The sequence below is a fragment of the Cheilinus undulatus genome, linkage group 13 (assembly GCF_018320785.1).
Source record: "Cheilinus undulatus linkage group 13, ASM1832078v1, whole genome shotgun sequence".
Classification (NCBI taxonomy): domain Eukaryota; kingdom Metazoa; phylum Chordata; class Actinopteri; order Labriformes; family Labridae; genus Cheilinus; species Cheilinus undulatus.
The window spans coordinates 32,831,423-32,854,866 of record NC_054877.1 but is presented as its reverse complement, the minus strand read 5'-3'; the positions used below and the strand labels follow the sequence as shown (position 1 = coordinate 32,854,866).

Here is a 23,444-nt window from a genome sequence, read left to right as displayed (position 1 = left end):
CGTAGTATTATAAACGTCACAGGTCAAATGTGAAAACGTAGAAAACAGACAGCATGGAGACCGAGCGAAGGGGATTGAGTGCAGGCACTGCCAAAACATCGAAAAAAGGCTTGTTTTCATTACTTTTTCATTGTCTTTTGTTAATGTATAGCTTCATGGGAATACCCAGAGCCGCACAGACAGCAGTAAAGCGATTAAACTAGTTTCAAATAACTGCCTTGGGAAGTTCCTATCGACGTCAGTGTCGACTAACCGTTTCACTTCTTTAATTTGATATAATATAAAGTCATGACAACACTTTAAACATGTTTATCTGCTTTTGTGTGACAGGTGGGAAAAAAGTAAGAGCACTGACCGCCGAAGAAGAAGCCAGAAGGTGTGCAAGTGCATCTTTGCATTGCTGGAGTTGTAATAAACACTGCAGCCTGCTTTTGTTATAACCATGTTGCTTCAGAGAGTCGTGGTCTTGTATGTCAGTATGTAAAAGCCCACTCAAAATGTGTGTTGTGACAGGAGAGAGCTGGTGAAGGAGAAGCTGAGGGAGAAATTGGAGTTGGAGAAAAGAGCCCTGAAGGTGGTGGAGCGTCTGTTGGAGGACAGTGTGGCTGAAGACTTCCTGGTTGACTGTGTACGTGTGCTTCTAGATCACTTTATAGCAGAGAAACAGGAGCATGAACACCTAGCTTGCACATAAAACCACATGGAAAAGCTACTTAACTCAACACAAGCTTTGATCCATTAGAATAAGACCGACGGTTATTTCTCGTTGACGTATCCTGGTGGCAGAGGTGGGAAGAGTACAAGACTATTGTACTTAAGTAAAAGTACAGTTACTTTAGTTAAAATTTACCTAAGTAAAAGTACTGTTCTGTAAATCTACTCAAGTAAAAGTAAAAAGCAATTCATTTAAAGTAGGAATGTGCAATATTTAATTTGCCAGTATCCAGTATGTCGATATTTACAAAATAATCTTGTACCAGTATGGATATTAAGATGTAGTTCATACCTAAAACTTAATTCCTTAAAGCACAAAATTCAAAGTTTGCGGATGAACAAATCTAAAAATTAGAACACACTTTAAAGTGTTAGGAATGATGATGAACAAAGAAAAAGACTTGAGCGGACAGAGGTCTGTTTCAGTGTTGGAATTAAACTTTTTTGTCTATTAACCACCGGTGGATCAAAAAGTCTACCTGCCACAAACGTTTTTTTTTGCAGTCACATTGTTTTAAGCTAATTCTAACCAGAAAATCTGTACTTTTACTTGAATATAATACTTTTGTACTTTTTACACCTCTGTTGACTACACAGTAGCACATAGCGAGAGAGTTATTCCACAACACATCCCAAATCAACCGTTCAAAGCAAAAACTGGAGTGTTGATATCTCAGGGTTAAACACTTCACAGTTGATTTAAACTCCCAAGTTGTGATTGTAACTCAATTCTGAGTGAAATGATCTTCAGTGTTGGGTTTATTGGACAGTGCCGATTCATCAGTGTCAGTTCAACTCTATAAAGATCGATCTAAGCTCTGCCCACTGCCATTTCAAATCTGGGGTGATGTGTGGACAGAGTTCCCCATCATACCCTTGGGAAGAGTGTTTACATGTTATACTTGTGTATTTGTTTTTGGATGTTGCATGTTATACAGTGATCCCTGCTGGGTTTCTTTTGGTTTTGTTTATAGTGGATTGTTGTTGTTTTAGTTGGACACATTTGCACTATGAGTGAAGTTATCCACTGAGTTAGAATTCTCACCTGTGCCTTTAGATCCTCCTAAAGCAGTGTTTCCCAAACATTTTTCCTTGGAGCCTCCCCTCCTACATGTACCTAAGAAAAGTGCCCCCCCCGTATCCAAGAGAGAAGAAAAAGTTGCCATCAAAAATCAACAAACTCAAAAAACTTTGTATAAATTACTTAACAACTGCTTTATCATGGTTTTGGTCAATATTTGCAAATCTAATTCTGACAGCCTCGGAGCACACAAAGTCCCCCCCACCCTCACCCACTCCCAGGGGGTCCCAGACCCCAGGTTGGAAACCAATGTCCCAAAGGACACAGTGTGTATGCTTCATCAGTATGCAATAAGATTGACTCTCTGCTTTGTTCTTGCCAGAGGAGACCCTTTGCTCTCTCTCTCTATATATATATATTTGACTTTATTGTAGAGGAGTGACTTCACCTTAACAATCTGGTCAGAGAGCTATCATCTTGTTGTTCTTTCCACTTAGGAAAGATCATATTTGACTGTACAACTCCTATGTATTATGTTATATTATATATATATATATATATATATATATATATATATATATATATATATATATATATATATATGAAATTGAATATTTTTTCTTGTAGATTTATATACCTCATTTTAAAGTGGCCTTTAAAAATTCTTAAAAAGTCTCAAAATGTAACCTTGGGAATCATGGGGTAGCCTGAAGCAAGACTTTCTTACAGATCTCTTCAAACGTTTTCTTTTTGAAACATAGTGGGGAACAGTTGAGTAAAGTGGAATGAATACACTGAGAACTCATTTGTGGAGTTTCAACCACTGTTCAGGTTTTTCTTTTTTACCAAACTAACTCGATTGGCAACGTGTTTCTGTTTTCTCTACAGGCAAGACTCATTGCTCCGGCTAATTATAAAGATGTCGTGGAGGAGAGATCCATCGCTAAACTATGCGGATATCCCATATGTCCAAATAAACTGGGCAAGGTAAGAGACTAAACATCACTCTTCAGAGCCCTGGTTAAGTAGCAAATCTGCTTGTATCTCAAGTGCTATGCTTCTTTTTTATCTTAATACTTTTATAGGTCCCATCTCAGCAGTTCAAAATTTGTACCAAAACTAACAAGGTTTATGACATCACAGAACGCAAGGTTAGTGCCGTAATTTATGGCTTCAGAAAATTAACTTAATATGTGTTGAAGATAGATAAAAATTAACTGTGTTTGTGCTCCTTCCCTGCTGATCAGTGTTTTTGCAGTAACTTCTGCTACAAAGCATCAAAAGAGTTTGAGCTACAAATATCAAAAACACCCCTTTGGCTCAGGCAGCATGAGAGGTATGTGCGCCATTCCTATTGTCGTTCTGAATGAAAAGTACTAAATGAATGTGAGCTTTTATAACATATTCAATCTGGGTTTATTTTCTCCCTCAATGTTAGTCCTGCAGAGATTAAGTTGATGAAGAAAGGAGATAGGTATGTATCATTTTTTAATTTAAAAAGCAAAGTACCTTTTTGCATTTCATGGATGTTCCAAATGGGATATGCAGAAGATTTTTAGGAAATCGGCTCATGCAGTGTAACCTGTGTCCATGCAGTGGGAGTTCTGGTGAGGAGGTGCTGCTGTCAGAGCGGCCTCTACAAGAGGCAGACATCGAGAACCCGCAGGCGGCTCAACCTGAGAATCATCCCAGCTCTCAGCAGCGTCCCAATGCTGACAGCCTAAACCACAGTGAGAGCAGTGACACTGAGCAGGAGCAGGACTTTGTTTCCAGTGTTGTTTCCCAACGGCAGGGACCCAGAGTGCACTGGGGCGACCTGCCAAAACGTAATGATAAGGATACAAAAGGAGAAAGAGGAAAGTTGGGGAGGCAAAGGAAACAAAAGAAGACAGAGGATGAAGCAGAGACGGAGAGTAAGAATGCAGAAAGGGTGAAACAGCCACATTTATTAGACAGAGACAAATTGAGTGAAAACCAGGAGGAAAAATTGCAAGTGGATGCTAAGGTGGAGGAAGCCACAAATAAGATGAGTTCATGCAGTGTATCTGACTCAGCCCCTCACACTGCTCCCTTGACTGTTGACTCAAAAGTTGCGCATGCAGAAAACCCACCTCTCCTCAATTCTGCAGCAAGTATTGAGTTAAACCAACCACCAGAAAGCAAAAATTCTCCTTCTCTTAGTCTAAATGGCACAAATTCAAACAACCAAAGCACTGCACTGACAGAACAACCAGGCCTAAACATCACTCAGGTTGGCATGAGTAAAAGAGGAGCAGCAGGGCTAAGAGATCTGCTCACCGCTGAAGCCAAACCTGAATCCATCCGCCTGAACCTCCTGGAGTGTCTGAAGAGAACACTGAAGGAGTGGAGCACTGATGAGACCCTGAAATTTCTATACGGTGATGATCATTCACTGGGTCCTCCTTTCTTTGATGTTAAAGACAAAGAAGAAGATGAGGAGGAGCTAGATGAAGATGATCTAGATGATGAGGTGACCAGAGAAGATGTAGGAGTCGATCCTGAGGAGCAGAAGAGACCATCTGCTGCTGCTCCGGATTATAAGACACTGAGGAAGGAGAGTCAGCAGATGGTGCTGAGAGTCAGGGAATTTTATAAGGGGACCTGGATCCTGCCTGAGGAGGAAAATAAGCCAGACAGAGACAAGGTGAGAGAGAAAAAAATCTAGGGGTATTAACAGATTTAAATAAGACAGATCTAATCAATAACAGTTTCTCTGCGACACTCATGCATAATGTTTGTACCCCTCAGGACCAGAGCAGGAAGGATCCAGCTCTGCCACTTGTTGACTCACGGGCTCAGCACCTCATCCAGAAAAAAATCACAGTAGAGAAACTGAACAGCTGGTGGGTGTTATTGTTTTTATTTGTGTGTTTTGGTATGTTTTATTACTGCATTGACATTGAATAAAACAGGCGTGTTTTCCTTCCGACCTAAAAAGTTTAAACACCAGACTTAAATGTCTTTGGCAGTCATTACCTTTCATATACTACACCTGATATAAAAAAGAGCTGCCTAAATGTTTCCCAACTCTTCTCTTTTTGTCTGTTTGAACCTGCTTACATTTACCATCTAAGATGTATAAACTTGGCAAGGCAAGTTTATTTGTGTAGGATATTTTAGCGACAAGGCAATACAAATTACTTCACACAGGACATCAAAACTCAATGAGAAGAGGAAAAGGAAACACAACAGAAAGTTTGAAAAATTAAAAAAATGATTAAAGCAGCCAATAAAACCCGCCAAAATAAAAACAAAGACCACAACATGATGTCCTTGGTAGGTCTCTCTGCTCCTTACTGCTACGTGACTCCATCTCTGTTCATGGTTCAGGATTTGTGAGGTTTAATTATTCTCTTGAAACATCTTTCACAGAGACTTGCTTTTGTTCCCAGGCAATGAAAGCCTAGTCTCATATTAATATTAACAACATTAACTGGTAGACAGCCTGCTCATGAGTACTTGTTCCAAATTATATCTGTGGTTTGCTATGCCAGTAAATAACGTAAACTCAAATGAATGTAGCTGGAACTGGTCAAAGGTTAAAATGACAAAAGGAATGCTGTAAAGAAAAATAAATCTATTAAATAATTAGAAATAAAATGTAATTATCAGTGCTGTCAGCAGTTAAGGTCCATAATTATTGCATTATTTTTAAATCACTCAAATCACATGCTCTTTTCTCCCTTTACTACAGTGATGTAAAATACGGTGCCTGTAAAAAGTATTCACCCGCTTGGATGTTTTACTCTTTTAATGATTTTATAAATCAGTCATCGTCAATATAGTTATGCTTAAAAAAATAACAAATTCAAAGCTAAAAAATTTTTGCAAAGTAATGTCAATTGGAAAAAATATTTTGTTGTAAAAAGCTCAGATAGCTCAGTGGACTTGTCAACAGTCATCTGCACCTTGTGAAATCAAACATTTACCTTTTTACTGTTCCTTTATTTTCCTTGCAGTCCATGACAAGCTCCTTTTTCTGTTGTTGAAATAAGGAACTTTGGGTAGATGGAAGATTATGACATTAACTTCTTTTCTAGCGGGAAGTCAGTTAGTTGTAGGGCTGGGCAGTTAATCGCAAATGAGATTAAATCGCAATATGGTCTGCTGCAATTTCCAAATTGCAGGTGGTGCACTATTTCTTTAACCTGAAATTTGTGTCAAAATACCAGTTTAAAAGTTTTTTTGCAGCAGAAATGTTATACATTACATTTCATGCAATCATTTAAGTGGCATATTTTTAGAATCGTGTACAAAAAAAATCAAATTTTCTTCATGGATTTGTATGTTTTTAATGTCAAATATGAGAATTATAATAAAAATCATCACTCCCTTTAATACAGCATCCATATCCAATTTGCAGAATGAGTCAAAATCATCACAATTAGATTTTTTTTCAAAATTGTCTACCCCTAGTTTAATCTAATATTGTGTTGGTTATAATATAGAATGAATTATTGCTTGTTTTTGTTGGAAAATCATGAGATGAGGAACTTAAGAAACAATCACATATTAAATCACAATATTGGGTAAAAAAAAATCAAAATTAGATTATTTTCCCAAATTGTTGACCGTAGTTAGTTGTACCAAAACCCAAATCAAACCAAAAAAGCAGTTTTAAGTGAAAATTGGTAGAATTTCAAGATGTGGCTAAAAGGAGATTAATTTTGCTAAAATGTAGAAAAGTCTATGATTAATGATGATTTAAATAATTCCAGACCTGTTTAACTGCTCATAAGCATAAACCTCTAATCAGCCAATCACAGGGCAGCCACCAGTGAATTTTGGCATGTAGACATGGTCAAAATAACCTGCTAAAGTTCAAATTGAGCATCAGAATGTAAATGAAAGGTGCTGAAATGACTATGAACCTGACATGTATGTTGGTGGTCTAGCCTGTTTATTACACCCCATTCCAACCCTACCATTCAAATGTTGTAACAGAAATCAAGACTCAACAGATCAGACAAGGTTTTTCTAGTTTCCTTTAGCCTCAGTTTCCAGTTGTTAGCTGACAGAAGTGGCATCCAGTGTGGTCCTCTGCTGCTGCAGCTCGTCTGCTTCAAGGTTTGATTTGTTGTGCGTTCAGGGATGCTGTGTATCTCAGTCAGCTTGAACCAGTTTGGTCATTCTTCTTTAGCCTCTGCCATCAATAAGACATTTTATCCCAAGGGCTGTCAGCATCTGGATATTTCCTCTTTACCAGACTGTTCTCAGTAAACACTACTGACGGTTGTGTGTGAAAATCCAAGCAGATAAGTTTGTGAAATTTGAAACTAGCCCGTCTGACACCAACAACCATGGCAGGTTCAAAATCCCTTTTCTTTCACAGTGGATGCTCTTTTTGAACATCAGCTCGTGCGTTGATTACTGCCATGTGATCAGCTGCTTAGAAACTTGTGTTATGACCAGCTGAACAGCTGTACCTGATGAAGTGGTCGATGTGCCTATATGTATGTTATTTAACACACAGATCAATTATAATGGGTTTGAAGTTTGTGTATTCTCCCTCTCATTTTTGTGTCTTTGTGTTGTGCAGTCTGAAAAACATTGTTGGTCCGTTGCATCTCACCATGAGTGACATCTCCACTGACCTGAACAACCTGGTCAGAACATTTAGGTCAGTGCTGCACACAAACACCCACACAGCCTCCTCCCCACAGGTCTCCTCTGAGAGGAGGTCACACACATGTTGTTTTGCATTTTTAAATTTAGCTCTCCAACAACCTAAAATGTGTCACAAACAGGATTTCTAGCTTTTAAGAAGGAAGAATTGTTCTAGAGTCAATAGTTACACCTGATTTTTGTAAAACACAGTGAAGTTCTGCTGCATCACTGCTGCAGTGTGTTGAAACATCCTGTTTGAGAGAAAGATATGAAGCTCAACTGTGTGGTTAAAATAAAAAAGGTGCACCCAGGCACTGCTATTTGTTGTTTTTTGAGTTACCTTCAAAGATTTTTATCATATAAGACATATATCGACTTCTATCGATATATCGAGGTAAATTGTGTAAGTAATTAACTACTCCATGTTTTTTGGTTCTTAAATTTAATTAAAGTGCATGCATCTATTCCCGAATAAGATTATTATTTTCTTCGGTTAGAACCTGGGAAAGGCAACTGAGAGTTTATCCTTTGAGTTCAGTTAATGCAGAACTTGAGATATAACAAACTTAACAGATTGCTCCAATACAGCAAAGGTTGCTTAAATCTTATACCTACAATCAATGAATGAGTTTTGTTTACTTCTTCAGCAACACTGTGAAGATTTCATGGGCTTTGGGGCCCCCCTGCTGGCCAGAATGAAACCTAGGCGTAATGTATAATATTTGTCAGCTACAGACTTTTATTTGACAGACATTATAACAACTTCTGCAATCAAATTACCCACTTTGTACTGGACACTTGTTTTTTTTAATGTAATAGGAAACGTTGTTGCTCCTCCCTGCAATTAAAAGTGAAATATCTGCTGTAAAAGAGGCAGATTTGCTTAAATTTTAACATAGATGCAATGGACATATTTTACTGTGTTTTTATCAAGTCTTGCCATAGTATTTGTGCCCTTTGAGGACAATTAAATCGTAAAGATGTTGAAGTATTTCCATCTTTTTACTCTGTTTTTGCACCATACATTTTTCAGCTCTTGACTTTTCTGAAGCTTCTTTACTCCAACAAAGATGTTCCCACTTCAGACTGACTGGGTGAAGCTGGGATTAAAGACAGGAGGAGCTGACAGAAATAAATAACATCCAGTTTTTAAAAAGCAAACATTTTTATAGCAGGTGTTCTTAGAATAACATTATCAATTGATCTGTCTTGTTCAAATTACAAAGAACCAACCTGCAAAAAGTTTTCCCGTTATGGATATTTGAATGAATCTTCCGCCAGCTAATTTGATGAACAAATTGAACCATTTAACAGCGTGCATCCCAAGAAACAAGATAAGGGGTAACGTGGAAAATCAAAGATCAATGTTTTCCCCCTTACTCACACAAAAAACACTCGAACACAAATTTCCTTTTTTAAACCCCCAAAGCGAAGAATAGCCATTTGATGGTTTTGACTTTATTAACTGGACTGACCAACAAACATCCTGCCTGTATAGCCTCCCAGACCAGCTGATTAGAAACAGCCATCAGCTGTGAGCAGTCATCGCAGATGCACAAAGTTTTCCCTGACAAACAGGGCGAGTTGTGAACAGGTTATGTGGGGAAATCTTCCCAACATCCTGACACATTCAGCTATCCATAACAGTACCCACATTTGGAGTGACAGTAAACACCTTGAATCTGAATCTTGAATCATGAATGATTGCTTTTTTTCTCAGTAGCAGTCAGTGTAGCTTTCAATGTAAAAATCCTTCAAACTTGTACCAAATTGTACATTTCCTGCCACATTAAAACCCTTTATGTTCTCATTAGCTGGTTAGGATGTTTCCAGTAGCTTTGCTATTCAGTCACTGTGTGGTGAGTAACACGTCTGCAGTTCTGCTTCCAGGAATTGTCTTTGTTCTGTCAGAGCACTCACTGGCATGTGTGAAGTATTGAACTAAAGAACATACACAACGCTGTCACACACTCATACATCACTGCCCGATTACCCTAAGTGTTTATGGAAGCTGTTCTGACCTCTGACTTACTTGTTTTACCTCAAATACTTATCAGAAGAATCAGGTGATTATTCACTTTTGCATGAGTGTGACGATTATGATTCAGACCTCACTGTAAAATGAAGGAAAATCTCATCTTAAGGTCTGAGGTTTTGTTTTTCTTTCTTTGACAGGTTCACCAACACAAATATCATTCACAAAACTCCGATGTGGACCCTCATCGCTGTTGTGCTCCTCCATCTGTAAGTTTCTAACGTGCGTGTCTGTGTATGACTGTAGCACTTCATCTTTAAAATGATGCTCAGTAAGAGTCAGTGGAGTGAGAGAAAGAAAAACTACAGAGGAATTAAAGAGCATTGTTTCCCAGGAAATAAACTGTGTCAGCAAACCAAAAACCCACTGTTCTTCACTGTTTGGGTGTGTGCAACTGTCTGTATGTGAAAATATGAGAGTGTGATTTTTTTTCTTTTCATTTCATTTGCAAATTGTAACATAAAGCAGAATTAAACAGTAGACAACAATGTTATTTATGCAAGTTATGCTCCTCAAAGGTATCAGTCATTGACACAACTGGTATATGTATGTGCATTTTTTCCAGAGTATATAAACAAAAATATATTTTTCTAAACAGCAACTAAAGAACAAGGAAACAAACATAATACATACACATAAACATGTCAGGCCTGCAAGATATGAGAAACACATGGTGTAATAAACGTGTTCAAAATCACGACAATAGCATGGAGCCTGATAAACAACGATCATGTATCAAGGGTAATTTGTATTTTTCTTTTAATAGTTTTTTTAAATCTACAAGATGAGATGAAGTGAAAAAAATCCATTGATGAAAACTGGTACTTGAATTGGCTTTACTGTTAGAGATATGCTTACATTTTTGTACTCATTGAAATTAAGAGTACCTGGATGCAGCCGAGGACCTCCACTTCACACCGGAAGTCGGAAAATCACTGGCAGTCGCTCAAGAAGTTACTTAAACTAAACGTCTTCTTCATTGTTTTCTCCATGTGTCACCACCATATTAATAGAGGCAAGTCAGCCACATAAAGAAATACAAGTAGACGAAAAAAATGTGAGTTTTCGGGTTAACAAGCAAAACGATCTGGTATGAAGTGGAGGTCCTCCAGGTCCCTCTCAATAAAATGAACACAACAGCTGTGTGCATTTTATGCCTTCACAGACACTGTTTTTTCAGGTTGTCTGTCTACACATAATCCAAGAGCTCTTTGAGGGATTTTTTTTTTTTTTTTCAAACTTTGCACAAAATCCACCCTGACTTAACCCTACATGCCAGATAAATTCACATATCCCACCATGGGATATTCACTATATGGACAGAAGAATTTGGTCACACCTGTTGATTATTGAATTTAGGTGTTTTAATCAGACCTGTTTGCCACAGGTGTTTAAAATCAAGCACCTAGCCATGCAGTCTCCATTTGCAAACATTTGTGATTCAAAATGAGTTGTTATGAAGAGAAATCTAAGCACAAAAACAATGTGGTGGGATCTTCATGGAATGGGTTTCCATGGCTGAACAGCTACATACAAGCCTCACATCACCAAATCCAATACCAAGCATATTATGGAGTGTTGTAAAGCATATCAAAACTGGACTAAAGAAAAAATTAAGAGTGACTAGCCCGTAGCTAACTCCACTTTCTCCACTCAAACCACCCCAGCCCATCTTGTTCCACCACTGTACTTTCACTGCCTAAGAATTTTAGGCTACACTGAAGCATGGAGACATCAGGCAGTAGTTCTAATTCACAATTATCCTGTTTGTTATGATGGGGGGGGGGGTCGTCACCAAGACCTTCCCTGTGATTGGAGCTGACTTTTGCCATCATGGTGCGTTTGAAAAGAGAAGATTTTGTGTGGGATTGTTTTTGCTAAATGCCATATGGTGTACGTGTGTGTTTGTGTGTTGCTAGCTGTTCATGGGCAGTTCCGTGCTGCTCCCGTCTGAGTACACAGAGACACCTCATGGTCTTATCTCCACCTGATTACCTCCCTCCAGATCCGTGATGCAGACATATAAAAAGCCTTGTACACTTCATACACACACACAACTACACACAGCTCAACTCCTGTGTAAACTTCCAAGCAAAAACAACACTTTAAATTGCCCCGGCTGGGAAAACTTTCACCTGATCCTTGACTGTTTCAGATTTATGACTCTCTCTGTGGCCTCTGGCCTGTTTGTAACAATATCACCATTTTCATTGTGAGCACACTTCAACTTGACAAAAAGTACAATAAGTGTTTAGCAGCTTAAGGTGAAGTAGGTGACACAAATCTATAACTCTTTAAGCAACTGAGATCTTTTGACTGCAAACATCTACACATAAAACACACAACTGCATTAAGTTCAAATTTTCAAAGCCGACAGACTTTTCCTCTGCAATACTGTCGCTTCTCACAGCACCAACTTCATCACTTTTCTTTTGTTTTGCTGTTTGGTTTGTTTGTAGGCTGCTTCTTTGAATCATGGACCTAAAACAACATCTCATCAGTTTAAAGACACCTTTAAACAGCTGGTTAAGCCCTTGTAATAAGAGTTGCTGAGGTGCTGGGCTAAAGACAAACTGTCTTAAGAACAGTTCATATTGAAGCCCCAGACAGGCCGGCGAAGATGCTGTACAAAGCAAGCACTCGCTTCATGTTGCTGTTATTACAGTCAGTGGCACCACCAGGAGGACAATTTGGCATATGTGAGAGAGAGAGGGAGACTAATGCTGCAAGTACTGCACCAAAACTCAAATTAACCACACTAGCCAGAAAGCTCCCTAAAACAGCAGTCAGCTGCTAAATGTTGAAAGCAATGTGCTGGGCCTCCAGGGGAGTGTGAAGTAAAATTCAGTAAGCTAAGCAGGGAATTATTTAGTTATTTGGAAACATTATTTTTTGAGCAGCTAGAGTTAGAAGAGAAATCGCATCAGTTATAACAAGCTTATTCGTCAATATAAGCAATGAAAAGGTGGGGAAAAAATTAACAGCTTTCCTACCTAAAAGAAGATAATCAGTCTTCCTGTTGTGTCAAACTCTTGAAGAACAGCCTCTGTGTCTACAGTATGTCAATACCCTTATGAATGTCCATCCGTACCAGTTCACTCAGATATTTGTCTGTCATCGTTGTCCTTAGATATGCTTTTGACCAACGTAAGCAGCTGAAGGAGCGCTCAGCACTTGCACTACAAGTTACGCTGCACTAATCATATGCCTTGCTTCAAATGTATATGTGTCATGATGTTTTTGAGAGGACGCAGCACAGAGTGCAACTCAAAAACAGGAAGAGGAGAGAAATTGTAGTGAATAAAACTACCATCAGCTGTTTTTATGGTTTTATTTTCATTAAAGATATGTATACTGGCCAAAAAAATGCATGCACAGTGCATACAGGATTACGGCTGGTGGCGCCACTGTTTACAGTTATGAAACTCTTGGAGGAGAGAACACACCATTTACCTTAGTATTGTGCTTTGCATTAATCACATGGATACAAATGGGTGACATTTAGCTGGTTATCTGGCTGCTCTTTGGTGGTGGAGTGACACGTTGTGATGACTGGACTCTTGAGCGGTTGTCTGTCACATTACGCCTACATCAGCATCACTAAGTCTCAGGTGTGCACCCCGCTCAACACAAATATTTAAACTGGGGATGACAATGTTAAAAAAAAAATACATTTTTTACTGGTGGCAGTATTGAAACTGGTTTACCACCCTTACCATGCCATACCAGAGAAAAGCACAAAAACATTTGAATTTGTGTGTTGTTCCTAGAGTTAGCTTTTGTAAGCATAGAAGTTGGAAAAGCATAAAAAGGATAGAAGAGCAGATTGGTTAAATTAAAAGATCCATGGTTTTTAAAAATATAAAAGGAGTCATTGTTTCAGGTGTCTTTTCTTGTACTTGGAGGTGTTTTTTAATATCTGTTTTTGCACATAAAAATGTTTTTTTTACATTTGATCATGTCCCTTTTATCAGTTATCTTTTACTTGATCAGTCTTTGATGGTCAGCCTCTTCTGGAAACACTTACTCCCTCAGTCACATGTCCCTCTGCTGCTCTATGATTTCATTTAACTTCAAGCTCCTCCGTCCTTCCATTCCTCCATCATGAATAATTTGTTGCGCTGTCGTATCTGTCTGCTGCACGGCAGCTGCAGAGCTACGCTGGCCTCTATTGTTCAGGCTGGCTGAATAATGCATGCCCCCCCTGCAATACTAGACCCCGAGGTGAACCTGAGATTAAGCAGCAGTGCACCTCCACACAGGTGGGGGGGGGGGGGGGGGGGCTGGACTGGACTGTTGCAGAGACTGTGAACTTAGAGCAGGGTATTAATGCTGATTTAATAGATTATAACACATTTATGTACAACTAACACATGTAAATGATCCTTTGGAAGCCCAAAGTGGACCTGCATCCTTACACTCTCTTTACCCTTATTTTTCAATGATAATGAGTCATTTTATTTTTTTCTGTTGTGTTGATCTCATAACCTCTTAACACAGTTGTTCTTAGAGCTTTTTTTAGCTTATTTAAATGATCTTCTCATGATACATCTGCTTTTCCTCTGATAACGGGATTACTTTTGGGCAATTAAGAGACCAAATCACTATTTTGGTCACTGTGATGACATTCCTTGCTGTTTGTTTTCCTCTGTAATGAGACATTACGCATTTTTCTGTATCTGATTTGCAACTCTCAAAGTTGAAATACCAAGAAGACAACAGGAAACTACTCATTATCAGGGAGCAACAGAGTAAATAAAATGTAATGATGCATGCATTGTAGAAACTGTTAAATCCTTCTTTACAAAAACAAAGAGCAACTATAACACTGCATTGATTTTCAAGTTGAACCAAGACCCCTCTACAGCACAGTAAACTGACCATATTAACCTGTATTTATTCTGCTTTTTTTTGGTAGTTTCAATGATTAAAGCTTAGAGTGTATGTTATGTTAATAACTGATTGACCTAAGCTTAAACAGCCATACATTTTTATTTGACCTAATTTTCTTTTGGTAACCAGTACATTTCAGTTGTTTTCTGGAGATTCTTGGCTTATTTTTGAAATAAAAAATTATGAATGGATTTAAAGTGTACTCAGAAAGGACCCTCTATGTTGCAGTTATGTTGCAGCCTGATGCTACAATCATTTAATTTTATTTCAATTCATTGTGTAATCCTATGCAAACCTGATATCTTTCCTTTTACCTTCTGTCATTCTGTAAAAGCCTAACTAGGGACAGGAGATGGAAACTAGTAAAATCTATAATCTCTATATGTGAAACATCAGTTACTTTTAACTTGAAGTTGCACTGTGTCATGTGCATTGTCCCTATCAAATAAATTTAATGAATAAAAAATACTTTTTTCTCTCATTAACCTACACTCAATACCCCATAATGACAAAGTGAAACAGAATTTTAGACATTTTTGCAGATTTATTAAGAAAAAAACTGAAACATCACACTGACAAAGTATTTAGACCCTTTACTCGGTGCTTATTGAAGCACATTTGGCAACGATTACCGCCTCAAATCTTTTTGTATATGATGCAACAAGCTTTGCACACCTGGACTGGTGGATTTTCTGCCATTCTTCCAGGCAAATCCTCTCTTTTTTAAAATACTTTATTGCAATGGTTAAAATTAATTTTAGAAGACAGCTGTTCATTGAGAGCCCCCCCCCCCCCAGGATAGCTAAAGGGGGTAGGTGCCATTTTATTACACATCTTCGGATACATTTATATCATTGTACCTAGTCTGTTTTCTGGATAAATCTTATTCATTTTTGCAAGGTCTTGCTATTTTAAATGTAAGTTTTTTAACATCTAAAGTTTGTTCTACTGTGGCAAACCAAATATTGATTTTGGGTGAATTTTGTTGCAAATCCTCTCAAGCTCAGTCAGGTTGAATGTGGACTGTCAGTGGACAGCCATTTTCAGGTCTCTCCAGAGATGTTTGATAGTCAGGGCTCTGGTTGGGCCTCTCTAGGACATTCATAGAGTTGTCCCCGAGCCACTCCTGTGTTGTCTGGGCTGTGTGCTTAGGGTATTTGACTTCTTGAAAAGTGAACCTTCAGCCAAATATGAGGTCCTGTGCGGTGAGGAGCAGGTTTTCATTGATTTCTTTGTACTTCAGCTCCGTTCAGCTTTCCCTCTACCCGTTCTCTCAGTCCATGCTGCTGAAAAACACTCCCACAGCATGATGCTGCCCCACCATGCTTCACTTTTGGGATGGTACTGGGCAGGTGATGAGTGGCGGTTTCCTTCAGACATAACATTTAGAATTGAGGCCAGACAGTTCAATCTTGGTTTCATCCGACCAGAGATTTGGTAGCTACATGCTTCTTTGAGGTTTACGATTATCAGACAGTGAAAGTACAGAGATGGGTCAAAGGGGATGGGGTGGTTTCTGTGGTGGGGTGCTTCCTTGACATCTGACAAGCAAGGGATGAACACGAGACCCAGTGATCTTGACCTCCTAAATGTAACCAGGTCATCCTTGAGTCAAAGTATACATTTTTGCAGAGTTTGAAGAAAATCTCTCAAAGGGCTTCAAAGATATGTTGACAAGGATGACCCAGACAGATGGATATAAAACAAAACACCTTAATGCTTGTCTCTGTCTGAAGTTCAGATGTAGGTCATGAGCAGTTTTACTGGGTGATCTAGATTAGTGCTCTGACTCAGAACTAGAACCCCTAATGGGATTTTTGTAAAACTTTATTTGTATTTTAGTCAAAATTTTCTGTATGACTCAGTCATGCAGCTTCATTAGAAATGATTCAACTTGTAAGGGAAAAAACATCTCAATTGTAGAAGTTACTGTCTCCAAATTAGAAATAAGAAAATTAACTTCATCAATCAGTCAATTAGTTTTAATTGTATAGCACTTAACAAAAAGAGGTCTTAACTGTACGTACTCTCTGTTTTACTACCTTAAAGATTATATCCACAGGGCCTTACATGATTTGAATCCTTCGTTTGTCATTGAATGCCATGCATTTTATACATTTTTCAGTAAAACATTTGGATGTTTTCCCCTTTATTGATTTTGTAAATCAATTATGGTCAATATGATTTGACTTCTTTGATTAAAAAAAAAACTTTTAATGGCCAAGTGAAAATCAATTTCCACAGAGTAATATAAATTAAATAAAAGTATGTAATTTAAAATAAGTGACTGCATAAATTTTCATCCAACCGATATTCATTCCAGCCAACAGGTGCTAGTAGTCTCCAGCTAGTGAAGTGGGGATCACCTGAGTGCAGTGAATGTGTCTCAAGTGGTTGTAGTAAAAGGACACCTATGTCTTAAAGGTCCAGTCACTACTTAATCAGTATTCCTGGCTACCATTACACCATGAAGACAAAAAAACACTCCAAGCAACTTGGAGAAAAGACAAGTTAGTCAATGGCTGCAAAAAGAAATCCAAGGCACTCAACATCCCCCACAGTTCAATTTAATCCATTATCAAGAAGTGGAAGGAATATGGCACATGTGTAAATCTGCCTAGATCAGGCCGACCTCATAAACTGAGTGACTGTGCAAGAAGGAGATTAGTGAGAGAGGCCACCAAGACACCTGTGACTACTCTGGAGGAGTTTAGCAGAGATGGGAGAGACTCTGCATACAACAACTGTTGCCCGGGTTCTTCCCCAGTCAAAACTTTAAGCACAGTTGTGGCAGCATCATGCTATGGGGATGTTTCTCGGCAGCTGGCCCTGGAAGGCTCGTAAAGGTTGAGGGTAAAATGAATGCAGCAAAATAGAGGAAATTCCTGGAGGACAGTCTTATTCAGTCTACAAGAGAACTGTGGCTTGGAAGAAAAATTATTTTTCAGCAAGACAATAACTGGAAGCATACAGTGAAAGCCAAAAGCCAAAGCACAGACCTCAGTCTAGTAGAGAATTTGCAGCTGGTCTTAAAAGGCATGTTCACACTGGATCCCCTCCCCATACAACCTGACAGAGCCTGAGAAGTTTTGCAAAGAAGAATAGAGAAAAATAGTAGTGTCAATATGTGCAAGCCTGAGTGACGTATCCACACAGACTTCAGTGCTGTGATTGCAGCCAAAGGTGCATCTACTAAATATTGACTTGGGGGTGATTTATGCAGTCACTAATTTAGCACTACATATTTTTATTTAATTGCCATTACTTTGTAGGAATATGTTTTCACTTTGACATTAAAGCGGGTTTATTTTTTTAATTTCTTTAGTCAAAGAAGCCAAATTATTTGACCATGATTTGGTTAAAAACATCAATAAATAGTAAAACATCCCAGAGGGTGAAACCTTTTTATATTAACTGACAATCCCAAACCAAACTCTCATATCTTCCACTGCCTCTCACTGCTCTGAGGATTCTGATGAGACTGCTTGTAGTTTTGTAACTTCTGAACAGCCTCTCCCTGGATCTAAGGTGACAAATTCTTTGGAATTTTTGAAAATAGAAACCAAAACATTTTAATTTCAATTCAGTTTAATTATACTTTTTCTTAACATGATCCTTTTGTTGTTGTTTTTTATGATTTTTTGTTGGATTGCTTTCCATTGTCATTTAATGTTCAAGATTTTTTTCCTGTTTAAAAGGTTTAAAATCTTTTTGCAAAGCACTTTCGGATGTATCTGTGCATGTAAAGTGGCACAAAAACCTCAACTGAACAGGCAGAGGCAGGCTGTACTAGGATCAGAAATCAATCAGGGTATCAATGTATCATGATGTGATTACAAAAATCTGCATCACGTTTTCTATTTCTGTGTTTCAGGTTGTGTGAGGTGTCTGTGGTGGTGCGTGAAGCATTAAAGAAGCCAGCATCCGTTGACTATCTGAACACGCTGATGGAAGAGCTCGGCCTTCAGAAGCAGGACCTCCTGGACTTAGTCCGAATGTTTAAAACCCCTGCACACTGACACATATAAACATTCAAAAATGGGCATTTAAACAACAAACACTCAGGATCTCAGACTGAGTTCAACAAACCTGACTATTTTTGTTTCCCACAAATAAAACCAGTAAGTTAAACAGAAATCTCATGTCCTTGTGTGTTTTATCTTATCCAGGATCCAGAAGTGGATTCTGCAGGTTTCTCTTGCAGCAGCATGTCTTCATGAACACAATCTGTGTGTGCAAAATCAGATCCTTTAAGTTTTAGAGCCCTGAATGTTTAACTTCTGCAGGGCCAAATAAATCACACCCAGCTTTTCCCTCTGTGTAAACACCATGTGGACACGCTGCTGCTGCTGCTGCTGTCATAAAAGTGATGCTATTTCTTCAGACTTCCTTCACACTGAGCTTTATGGCACCATAATGGCATTTGTTATATGGGTATGTTAACAGCGCATGAGTCTGAAAATATTTGGTTTTGACCAGGTGGCGCATGCAACAAAACGTTTTTCTCTTTAATGGTGGAGATAGAGAAACTCAGAGCTGTCATGCAGGACAGGGGTTGTGATTGATGGCCTACAGAGCTCAGCACAGCTTCTGGTTCTTTACAATGCTGGGGGTTAAGCTTTTCGAAACGTGCATTAGAGTTTTAATCTATTAAGGGATTTAATTTTTGCAAAAAAGAAAAAAGTAAACATTGAGAACTGTTTTTCTATGATTTTAAGTAATCAGATGTAGGTTTATAAATTCCCAAAAGAAAATAAATTGAAAAGTGAGCTCTAAAAGTTGATATTTAATCTGGCTACATTAAAAAACAGAGTTTAACTGTCACAAAGCAGAGTTTTTGCAGGAAAAGGGGGCTAATGCATAGCAGAAATAACTTAAAATGTAATGTTACAGCCTCTTTCATGAGATTTTTCACCCATACAATGAAGCTCAAACATACTTGATAAATAACGTTTATTTCCATAAAATCAGAATATCTCAGACTAAATAATACAATTCAATAAAAGAAAGAATTGCAATTCGACATTAAATAGAATAGCATAAAACACAGTAGAGATAGTTAAAGTGCAGGGTTTCACGCTGAGTCTGCTCATTTGAGTCCGTGCTGCGTCTCCTTGTGTCTCCTCAGGTCCACTTTCCTCTGAAATCCCTTCCCACACAGGTCACAGCCGAAAGGTTTGAAGCCTGTGTGTTTCCTGCTGTGTGTGATCAGATTGGAGCTCTGACTGAAGGCCTTCCCGCACACCTGGCACTTGTGCGGTTTCTCACCTAGAGCAGGAAAGAGATCACGCAGCTGGATGAGACATTTTACGCGTGACGCACGACGTGGCATTGATTATTATTGATTTTCTTTGAAACGATGACCGTTCAGCGTCTCACCTGTGTGGATGAATGTGTGCTTTTTCATGTCGGACTTCTGGTGAAACCTCTTCCCGCAGTACTGGCACGGATAAGGCCGCGTGTCCGAGTGGATGAGAAGGTGCGTGGAGAGCGTGGAGGAGCGCTTGAAGCTTTTGCCGCAGATTTTACAGCTGAAGCTTCTCTCCTGCAAGGAATTTTTTGGGGGTAAGATTTAATTCCAGGAGACCCAGAAGTGATGTAAACAATCGAAAAATACGGAAGGCCGCGAGGGGGGAAAAAAGCCTCGGAGTTGAATTGGAAGCCTACCTGCGAGTGGACCGCTCTGTGCTGATCCAGGCTCACTGCGTGTCCGAACGTTTTCCCGCAGATGCCGCACTCAAACGGCCGCGTGCCGCTGTGGGAGCGCCGCACATGAACCTCCAGCCCGTGAGGCGTGGAGAAGACCTGTGTGGAAAAATAGACGGATTGGTACTTTTAAGTTTAAGTAGTTCGTGCTTTCTTTTACGCACCAATGTTTCTTAGCACGTCACTTTTGTGTGAAATCACACTTGAATTCAGGCTAAATTTGCTCCTTATGTCCAACAAAAAATCACATATGATATGTAAAATATCTGCAAATTTATCGTAAAAATATCTGATTAGTTGTGAGAGAACGCCTCAGTAAACTCTGACTTACCTTACAACACTTTATACACTTATAGGATCCGCCTGATTCAAGATTAGAGCAAATAAAGTCGCTTTCAGACTTGATTTCGATCCCAAGGGCCTTCTGCTTCACATCCAGATACAGTTCCTCTCTGTCCCGCATCCTGAAGATCTGTTGTCCCACCGAAGAAAAGTCCTGGTAGCATCCGGGCGCACTGCCCCGTTGTGCGTAAAGCTGCTCGCTGCCGCCGTCCTCTGCGCCGTAGACTGGCGAGTGAGACTCCCTGTGGCCCTGCAGGTGATGATGATGATGGTGATGAGGCCCCTGAACCATTTGCCTGAGCTCAGAGCTGGAACAGCCCGTCCAGGAGTAAGGAAAGAGCGGGATGTTGAAGTGTTGGCCTTCCTCCGCCGAAGGAGTGGAGCACTTCTCTGAATCTGGAAGAGAATTTGGATTTAGTTTAAGCGGACAGGATGGCGAGAATCAGCCTAACTGGTTAAAATCTGGAATCTGTGATATGGGTGGTGGAATTTCAGAAGTAACAGTAAACGTCAAACTCCACGTATGAAGATTTTATACCACGTAAACAGAATAGATTTCCGCACAAAATTTGACGTTCTTTCTCAATGATTTTAAGTACACAAGGCATTAAAAATCGCGACTTTTTGAGTATTACATCCTATTTATGCGAATCTCTTTTGTCCCAAATCAGTAAATTACTGTGTGAAATTCATTCACTCAAAAAAAATCGGAGGTCACTTTTAGAAATCTTCTTCTATCGTACAAAAATCAACTCAACACAGACCCACTTGCTGTGATTTTTTCATTCTTTAGGACGTCTTTAAAAACATTTTAAAGGGATTTGTAATCGGACCTGGTGATGAGGAAGGAGACGGAGGCCGCCAGAAATCACAGTCCGAGGTTCGGTCACTCACGCTGCCTCCACAGCTCAGTGGGGAGTTGGAGGACAGAGACCCCGGGGACAGCAGCGTTGACCCGGGGATCAGTCCGTCATCTCCGGCGCTTACATCCTCCTGCGTCTCCAGGTCCGCCTGACACTTGCTCTCTATGACAGAAGAGTAAAGACATGTCACATACAGATGTGCAACTGGTGCCTGTTTGTAGAAGAATTAGTCAAGTCAATAAAATGCTCCTACAATCATTACCGTGCGTAATTACGCACAGATGAACCTACCTGCGCACACATGAGCCAGGATAGTTTCCAGTCTGCTGTAGTCATCGTCCGGGTACCGGGGCAGGTGGTAGCTGTGGGCCCTTTTGCTCTTCACAAGGAAAGACCTCGGCATGTTTGTTATCCTGTCTGTTCAGGTCTGAAATCTTCCACTCCAATCCTCTGCTCTCCGCTGCTCGGACTTTATCTCTGGACAGATTGGAACACTATTGGTTGACAGGCGAGACGGCGTTGGGATTTTTGGCAGACTATTACGCATGCGCAAGGAGGCCGTATCGTTTACCAGGTGTCACTGGGCAGGTGGCCAGAGGCTGATGACCCCTCTATACATAAAGGGTCCCGGAAGAAAAAGAAATGGGATTGGAGAGGTCGTATTTTATGTCCTTAACTTACAATTGTGACGTAGGTTAAATCAACGAACACAAACAGGGCTCTTTTATACTTCTTACAGTTTACTTACGGCATGTAAAGTACATCTTAAATCTAGTTTGACCTGACAGAAAGTTTATATAATTAGTTTTACATTGAAAAGTGAAATCACCATTCTCTAAACCTGCTGTTTCTTATATTTGGTTACACTGGTGTTTAAATAATTAAGGATAGTTTGGTACCAAGCTTGGAAAAGCTGTAAAAGCATAAGCACATTTCATAATAAATGAAACCTGAGATTGGATTTTGGATTTTCTCAGTCTGCAGAAATGCTAATAAATGTGTGTAACAATTCTTACTCTGTAAATTTACGCACAATAATTGAATAAAACCTTTGATTTTTGGAGAATCAGCCAGCCCAAACGGAACAGTAAGAATATTATTACATCGCTTTCAGAACTAAACTTTGTGTTTTTGATGGTTCCATGCAGTCTGGGATGGATAATGACCTGTTTTGTTTGACTGGTTGTAAGGTGATCCAGTTAATGAGACGCGCGCGGCCGCTCTGCACAACAGCCTGCTGGTGGGGAGCCGAGGTTTCACTTTACAGTGACACTGCTTCAGCCTGATTGTTTTACACGATTAAACCCCCCCCACCGACCCCCACCCCCCCCTCTCTGACCATGCACGAGGCGCAGTTAGGATGTCCACTCAAGGAAATGCAAGGTATTTCACATACAAGATCAGATCAATTAAATCACAGAGGGAAAAGTGTTCCTTGTTGACATCTGCCAGGCTCAAATCATAGCGAAGATTTTCTTTCTTTGCTTCGTTCAAGGTCAGACCAAAGCAAAGCGGCAGGATATCGATCTGTGTCCGCTGTGGGAACAGACTCTGTTTGATGCAGCTGCAACAAGTGGGAGACCTGCAAGCAGAGCGCAGATAGCCGAGGCATTAGGCTAAAAACACATGTGCCATACTCACACATCATCAGCAGCAGCATTGACACAGTCTTCAACTAGGTCCACAGTCAGTCTGAATTTCAAACTATCAGTCACAGGCTGCTGCAGAGAGACACCGCAAAACCCCTCTGTTCATACATACTGACACACACTTTGTTTCTTTTTTACGCACACAGCCTCTTTCAGTCTTCCCCTCCCTCTCTGTCATACTCTCTGACAAGTGCTCATGTTACTCAGCCATGACAGTTAAACAAAAACACTGATTCATGTTGTGATAATGGACTCCACAATCTTTCGAAATTTGCATTGTGCAAAAATAATCTGGTTTGAGAAGATTTCTTTAAATAAATTAAAGGTTTAATCCAAACTGATGCCTGACTCTTAAAATGACGGTTCTATGTGGAACTTAATGTACGGTGAATTCAGAAAGTATTTAGACACCCTTCACTTTTTTCACTTTAATCTTGCAGCCTGATGCTACAATCATTTAAATACATCCTCATGAATCCACCCTCAGTGCTTCATAATGACAAAATGAAAACAGATTTTTAGATTCTTTTGCAAATTTAATAAAAAGAAAAACAGAATGATCACATTTACATAAGTATTCAGACCCTTTTCAA

General features: G+C 39.4%; 2 protein-coding genes across 3 annotated transcripts; one reads left to right on the top strand and one right to left on the bottom strand.

The window, feature by feature from the left end:
- Positions 1-22: 22 nt before the first annotated feature.
- Positions 23-18,428, top strand: rpap2 (RNA polymerase II associated protein 2). The gene is made up of 12 exons (XM_041804203.1): positions 23-108; positions 331-376; positions 514-628; positions 2,624-2,722; positions 2,821-2,886; positions 2,983-3,071; positions 3,174-3,209; positions 3,332-4,400; positions 4,505-4,599; positions 7,296-7,376; positions 9,539-9,607; positions 18,166-18,428. The coding sequence occupies exons 1-12, from the start codon at positions 54-56 to the stop codon at positions 18,308-18,310; spliced, it is 1,965 nt and encodes a 654-aa protein (XP_041660137.1). The 5' UTR covers positions 23-53; the 3' UTR covers positions 18,311-18,428.
- Positions 18,429-19,260: 832 nt separating this feature from the next.
- Positions 19,261-22,995, bottom strand: gfi1aa (growth factor independent 1A transcription repressor a). 2 transcript variants are annotated; one of them, XM_041803919.1, is made up of 7 exons: positions 22,844-22,995; positions 21,494-21,679; positions 21,173-21,364; positions 20,329-20,735; positions 19,959-20,096; positions 19,671-19,836; positions 19,261-19,559 (listed from the first exon to the last, which is right to left on the bottom strand). In XM_041803919.1, exons 2-7 carry the CDS (start codon positions 21,603-21,605, stop codon positions 19,381-19,383), a joined length of 1,194 nt encoding a protein of 397 aa, XP_041659853.1. In that variant the 5' UTR covers positions 21,606-21,679; positions 22,844-22,995; the 3' UTR covers positions 19,261-19,380. The 2 variants fall into 2 exon arrangements, with proteins under 2 accessions (XP_041659853.1, XP_041659854.1); XM_041803920.1 differs by lacking the exon at positions 22,844-22,995 and having other exon boundaries at positions 21,494-22,478.
- Between the last annotated feature and the right edge of the window lie 449 nt (positions 22,996-23,444).